This window comes from Monopterus albus, unplaced genomic scaffold (assembly GCF_001952655.1).
Source record: "Monopterus albus unplaced genomic scaffold, M_albus_1.0 scaffold238.1, whole genome shotgun sequence".
In the NCBI taxonomy this organism is placed as follows: domain Eukaryota; kingdom Metazoa; phylum Chordata; class Actinopteri; order Synbranchiformes; family Synbranchidae; genus Monopterus; species Monopterus albus.
Window position 1 is genome coordinate 647,215 of NW_018128118.1, and position 6,749 is coordinate 653,963.

General features: G+C 41.4%; 1 protein-coding gene and 2 long non-coding RNA genes across 4 annotated transcripts in view; 2 read left to right on the forward strand and 1 right to left on the reverse strand.

Moving 5' to 3' along the window:
* The first annotated feature begins 6 nt into the window (after positions 1 to 6).
* LOC109971918 (uncharacterized) lies at positions 7 to 331 on the forward strand. Its single transcript, XR_002276612.1, has 2 exons — positions 7 to 135; positions 220 to 331. It is a non-coding gene; the product is annotated as an uncharacterized LOC109971918 (long non-coding RNA).
* On the reverse strand, positions 278 to 5,315 carry LOC109971917 (uncharacterized). The gene is made up of 3 exons (XR_002276611.1): positions 5,233 to 5,315; positions 676 to 772; positions 278 to 361 (listed from the first exon to the last, which is right to left on the reverse strand). It is a non-coding gene; the product is annotated as an uncharacterized LOC109971917 (long non-coding RNA).
* tmem88b (transmembrane protein 88 b) overlaps positions 2,614 to 6,749 on the forward strand; it is a 6,590-nt gene continuing 2,454 nt past the window's right edge. The window contains exons 1-3 of one of the 2 annotated variants that reach the window (XM_020620482.1): positions 2,837 to 2,925; positions 5,037 to 5,447; positions 5,529 to 5,558. In XM_020620482.1, coding sequence (XP_020476138.1) covers positions 5,043 to 5,447; positions 5,529 to 5,558 — 435 coding nt within the window. In that variant the 5' untranslated portion in view covers positions 2,837 to 2,925; positions 5,037 to 5,042. Of the gene's footprint in view, positions 2,926 to 5,036; positions 5,448 to 5,528; positions 5,559 to 6,749 lie in introns of both variants that reach the window. The other variant, XM_020620481.1, reaches the window with a different exon arrangement.

Sequence of the window (6,749 nt, forward strand, 5' to 3'; positions counted from 1 at the left end):
AGAAGTGTCCCCAGCCACAGAACATCTGAAAGTGAGCAGTTTTCTCGACATTGAGGGATGGAACAACCCTTCACAGGACACAGCTGAGGAAAATGGGAAAACTCAAGTCATGTCAACCCTCATAAGGACACTGAGGTAAGAGAGACTGACAATTTTTGTAAAAACAACTTGTGGTTTAATCCCAGAAAAGAATTGTCTTCATGAATATTTTCATTTCAGGGGGCCCGTTTTCCCAGCTGTGGATCATGCTGGAGTACAGTAAAAAAACTTGAAAATGAATGAATGAAAATGAATGTTACAATGACAATAAAGATCATCTGTCTATATCTTACTCACTGGTACTGATAAAATGCTCCTGGTCCTGACAAACAGAAAACACAAAAATCAGTTGCACACATCACCACAATCGACTCCCACCATGCAAACATGACTGCATGCTGATGGTTCCGCTTACTCTGGCCCTCCTTACATTAAATTATGTTTACACAGATCTTACAGTGCAATGTGTAAAAACTAAATCTTGTTTAGCACAGTAGTGAAAGTTTAAGACCTCTGATAATAGGATTTAGGACATTTTAATGCAAATCAAGGCCTTACTTTTGGATTGGTGGATTTAATACCTTTTAGGACTTTCTAGGGATCTACATGTACCATGTATTAGGTATTCATACGTACCGCTGATTGTGAATACTATCCTGATGTGAAACATCCTCTCCCGCAGCCAGTTTGTCAACATCTGTCCATGTGTTCTGCTCCTTGGTCTCCATAAACCCTAAACACAAATAAGGAAGACATTATTCCAGCCTAACAGTTTGCTTCACACAGACCTAAAGCTTTAAAATTCTGTTATAATTCTCTCATAACCGATTTGAAGCTGCATAAAGACCAAATGCACCATAATTTGTCCACTTGGTCACGAGAATTTACATTAGAGTACTCATCAATACTGAATACTTAATGATGCAATGTTTCTACTATTAAAAAAAAAAACAAAAGTGCAGTGTCTTTAGAGACTATTTTTAATTTCATGAGATTTACTTTCTGATAGTGAATAAACTATCCTCTAACAGGAAACTAAACAGCACTGCCACCATTCCTATTGAATAACATGTGACTGCTACACAGCATAGCCTACAGTGGATTTTAACCGTTTTATTAACCGTCTTTACATCATGTATCTGTGATAAACCTACCTAATAGGTTTCTGACAAGCTTTTCAAATTAAGTCGGTTTCAACGGGATGTAAATCTGATCTTCTTATTCAGTCTTAATCGACGAAACATAACCCAACAACACTACATTTGTACTAGAACTACATGAATATCTGTCATCAAACCTCAAGGCTTATCTGTGTCAAATCCTAACAGGATGTTTTCAGAGCAGCAAGGTGACGTGGCATTTAAACAGTGTTTCCTACTTAAAATGTCATTAAGCAAAACTCTCTGCTCCACAGGTGCTCATGTCCTTAAAGGGGGTCACTGGGTGAGGCATGCTGCAAAATCTGCTGGTCTGGATTTACAGTGAAAACAGATAATTCTCCAGGTTCTGAAAACGACTTTTAATTCTTGTGCTAACATTGTTTATTTTACTGTATAATCAAAGCATGAACCTTTGTCCTTAACAAAATGTGCATTTATCAACAGCTGCATTAAAACACCCAGAAAGGTACAAACAAAACCCTGATGTGTACAGCAGACTCGCTGGTGCATACGTCATACAATGAACTACTTTCATTTTATTTTTTTAACCAGTGTTTTACTAGGCAAACTAAGTTCAAACCTTTCTTTTACAATGGTGCCCTGGCAACTTTTCAGTTTACAACAGGAAGAGGGCGCAGTTTCCAAGTTCCCAGAGGTTAAAGGCCACTGGCAAAAAACAAAAACAATACTTGCTCACATACACTCCTTGCTCTGCAATACATGCATTGGAAATCACTAGCACCAATGACATTAAATAGAAGCCAGTGTTATCATCATATCTTACAAGGAGATCACATGAAAACTGTATAATACTCAGGGACAATCTCAGAATACATTGCCTATAAACTATAGTAAAATGCCTAGACAAAGAAATTCCAAATTAATGTTAAAAATCAGAATGGACATATGTAAAAGAGAATCCAAGGCTAGCTCTAGGTGAAGCACTAAAAGTTCACTGAAGACTTTTATAGACAAGTTCATTTCAACTTGTGAGGGGAAGCCTTTGATCCTGAATCCTTTGCCTTACATCGCTGAACAACTCTTACTTGCTTTATTTATTGAACACTGCTGCAGTAATTAATCCTGCTCCATTTGGTCAACACCTACAGTATAGTAACGCAGCACTTGTGCAGTCTGATACAGCCCACTACAAAATAGACAATCCTGCTAGCTCTTCTCTACCAGCTGCCTTTCCCTATTTCCTGCTCTCTAGAACCTCCACTTATCAAGCTAGCCACCTAACTCTGACCCCCAACTCCGACACCCAGCCCCCACCGCAACAAGAACAGAGTAAAGGAGGGTATAGTGTGTCCTGGATATGGGAGGTGGAATGCATGTGCTTAGAGGAGTTGTTGGAGAAAGGCTGGGTGGGGGCAGATAAGGCTGGTGGGTGGAGAGAAAATGGGATGGATGCAGGGAGGGAGGGAAAAAGAGAGCGAGAGAGGGGGCACTGTGGACTGGATCAGATGTAGGGGGAAAGTAGACAGAAGTTTGACATACTTAAGACAAAGACCATAGCAAGTCTGAATTGAGCCATTTACAGCAGCTGAGGAAGGAGCATCTCTGTGCTACTGCATCACAGCAGAACACAAATTTGAGGTTACATGTGGAAAGTAAAACAGACTCTAGGGCATAATCGGCTCCACTGACAGCTCTGGATAGCGAGAAAAGCTGCAACAATCTGGAGGAGGAACAGCAAGACACCCACCAGGCCCCACAACACAACGTAAGTACAAGTGCAGCGGCATCCTTCATAAGGATTTCAATCATATTATGGTTAAATCCAATTACTCTGACATTTTCGTACAGCTGATTACAATGAAAATGAGCTAAAAGATTCTAATTACCTCTGATGTTCAATATAAAGCAACACAGAGGTCTGAGAAACAGAACTAATTATTGCTGCTGCTGCTTTGCTCCAGATAATAAACAAACAGAGCAATAGGAAACCTTTCTTTAGAGTCAAAGCATGATAACACTGTAGGAACTAGCTGTGTGTGTACATTTAGGCATGTACACTATATCAATTTGGTTACTACATACCATCATTTGGCAGCTACATTAACTTAGTTGCACAGTATTCCCTGATCAAGAATTCCTTAAAGCTAAAGTATGGAACTTTTTTCCCAATATTTTTGTTGTAGAAACCTGCCTTAATGTGGAGAGGTGCTATCAAAGCATCTCGTGAGTTTTGTTGCATCCTCATTTACTGTATTTTCATAACGGCAAATATCTGAAGAGCTGGACAAAAGCGTGGTGGAACGTAGTAGAGCACAGTGGAGCAGGGAGGGGGAGCGCTGGGCGGAGCAGAGGGTTGACTGGGAGTTTCATGCTAGTGCTACCTTAAGGTACATACCGTAGCTTTAATTGTGCAGTATTCCCTGATTTAAAACTCCTTAATTTGGGTCAAACAGACATAACCTGTCATTCAAAGAAATGCTACTCAGACAGTAGCAAGAAGTATGAGTAAAATAGGTGGAGCACCTAAATGTATTTTCGGTAAGGGACACAATGAGTCATCTCTCACACACTTTCCTGTGAGGTCTTCCTCTGTGACCTTCCACCTTACAACAACACTTGGGACAACAATGGGAGACTGATATGACAAATCAACACCCTAAAGCACCCAGGACAGCATCATAAATGATGTCTTCCACTGTCACTGCTGATATCCAGTGAGCCTGAAACAGAAGTATGACTTGGTGATTTTTTTTTTTACTTGTATCCATTACATTTCAGCTGTGCACATTTATCCAATAAATAAGCAAACATAGCTTATCACACCAGCAGAGAATATGCTGGCTGACCTCATGCTAGCTGGACTATCTGAGCGGTTAGCTGAAAAACACTCAAGTCTCGACAGGGAGAGAACAGGGGAAATGTAGGATGCACCTTTTAAACAAGACTCTTGTCGACTAACTGAATTAACTGCCTCAACCATTTCAGAAACAGCAGCAACTTTTGTTATTCACACAACATTCACTTTTTATTCAAGTGTGACCATCACACACCACCACCACCACCACCTCTATTGGTCCTTAACCTTCCGCAACAGACTATCACACACATTATGGCAATAAAGTACTTCAGCAGTAATGTAAAAGCAACCATCACTTTGCCGTGCTGGCTAAAAAAGAAAGGCTAAGTCATCCCTAATGGGTTTTTTTTCCATTGCTGTTGGGTTTTTTTTTTTTTTGGCTGGGGCATCACCCTGACCTTTGAGAAGTAAGGATATCCTGCACCAGACACAGCTGCATACCACAACAAAATGAATCAAAGTGAACTTCAAATGAGGACCGGGAATTTAAAACTATGAGTAATTTTTCTGCCAAGACACTTACGATAATATTAAACATGTTTGATTTTATCAGAACTTCAAGACTGACAAAACAGCTCGGATCACCAAGTGATTACAGTTAGCCTTCATCACTTCACTACACAATCCACATACAGGGAAAATATGGGCCAGGTAACTTTTGGCCTATCACCACCTCATAGACATCACACAGGACTACACTGCTAAAAGATAACACCTCAATCCTCTTAGTGCTTTTCCACCAGAGAAACTTGACCTTCAGCTTCCCTTACCCATAATGCATAAAAATGCAAGGGAAAAACCAAATTTACCTGGGTTCAGAAGTACTGTGTAACCCCCCCAGCCAGAGTACTGAACTATTCAATTGTTTTTAAATGTGTTTTCCACCACAACAACATGTTACTGGGCGCTGACCAGCTTCAAAACATCTCCAATGTTAATCCTGTCATGTTTGTTAGCGATTCTCATAAAATGCCTGTTTCCAGCTCACAATGCTGATATATTTACTTTTCTGCCCACAGTTCACCATGAGTATGACTGGTAGTCTAGAGAAGGGGGCCCACCATCAGGTCTTGGACCTGTCTGAGGAGCTGCCGCCTCATCACCACCTTCATCATCATCACACCAATCTCAACCAGAATCTCAACCACTCCAGCTCTCTGGCCTCCACCACCGCTGTGGGTGGAGGCAGAGAAACGCTTTCACGTGTGGTCATACCTCCTCCTTACTCTGCAGCTGAGAGCGGTGGTGGGGGCAGTGAAGGTCCTCTGGAGCTGAGGGGGTCCCTGGACTGCTGGGCCTGCTCGGTGCTGGTGACCGCTCAGAACCTGGTGATTGCCGCGGTCAACGCCTGCCTCGTTGGACTGGTATTCGGGACCATCCTGACACCAGCCACCGTCATGGTGGTGTTTGGCTTCCTGTGCCACTCTACAGTAAGAATGGGGGAGATGGGGGTTATGAGTGTGAGCACTGTATTTTATGATTTTCATTTCAGTGTGGATGCTCTTTTTCAGCAAGGCTCTCCCTCATACTCGTCTAAAACTGTAAGCAGCCACACTGGAGTTGGTTATGTGTTTGCATAACAACATTTTGCATGATTTGTTTGTTCAATTTTTATCTCTGCTCTAAACCTCCTGTGAGACCATGTACTGAATGAGAGCATGCAGACACTTGGTGCAAACCTATGTGCACTGCACACAAACTGGGCACGATTTACATCTAGTTAAAGTATGTAGGACCTAACCGTCCTGCATGTTCACAAGTATTACAGCTTATTCACCCATTAACGTTAGGTCAAATTTATGTTCACAGAAAATACTACCTGGCCATCATTTGTTTATCATCACCAACAAACATATTTAAAACCGGTAAGAGAAAATGTGTTGCATGTTAGTAAAAATAATGTACCACATCTAAATAAAAGAGGATGAAGAGGAGATCGCAACATCCATCTTTGCATGAAAGACTTAAAAGTCCTAATCTCATGTCCTTGATCCTGCTCGGGAGCAAGTTGGTAATTAAAACACACAACAGCCAAAATCTAAAAATGCATGTGACCATTATACCATTATTATCAGCTATAACGACACTCGGAAAAACAGAAGAAATGTCTATTGCAGGTGACTGCGCTAGTTGATTGAGCTGGATTGCAGAGCTAGACTGACATTTTTTGACTGACGTTTACACGCTCACGCGTTTTATTGTTTCGGATTAAGGTAATATACGGGAAACATACTGTGATCTGCATGGAGGGGGGTGTTTGTTTCTGAGATATCCAGAGTCCCACACTGCTGACTTTAATGTCTTTTACAATGGGTGGAGTTTGGTGATATCGGCTTCTGCCATTTTTGGTGCTGCATGTGTGTGTGGCACCCGTCATAGAGTCTGACAAGCAGTCAGGGAAGAAAGGTGCACACACATTGCAATTTTTCTACAATACCAGTAATAAGCAAATGTCTATGGTATGATACTTTTCATACCATGGTACCATGAAACTAGTATATCGCTGCAACCCTAGTCCATAACCATCTCCTTTGTCTTGGCCACTCAGTCAAAACAACTTACTTGACCTATGAGTTAGTAAGCATTATCCTGGACTACACCGAAAATTCATCATGGTTCAAAGGTTTCTAATGCATACCAGTGGCATTTCTATGCCGACGACCTCCTTAATGACCGGAGAGACCAGGATTCTGTGTTCTCCAGCTCGCTCATAATTAGACGTCATGTGACAG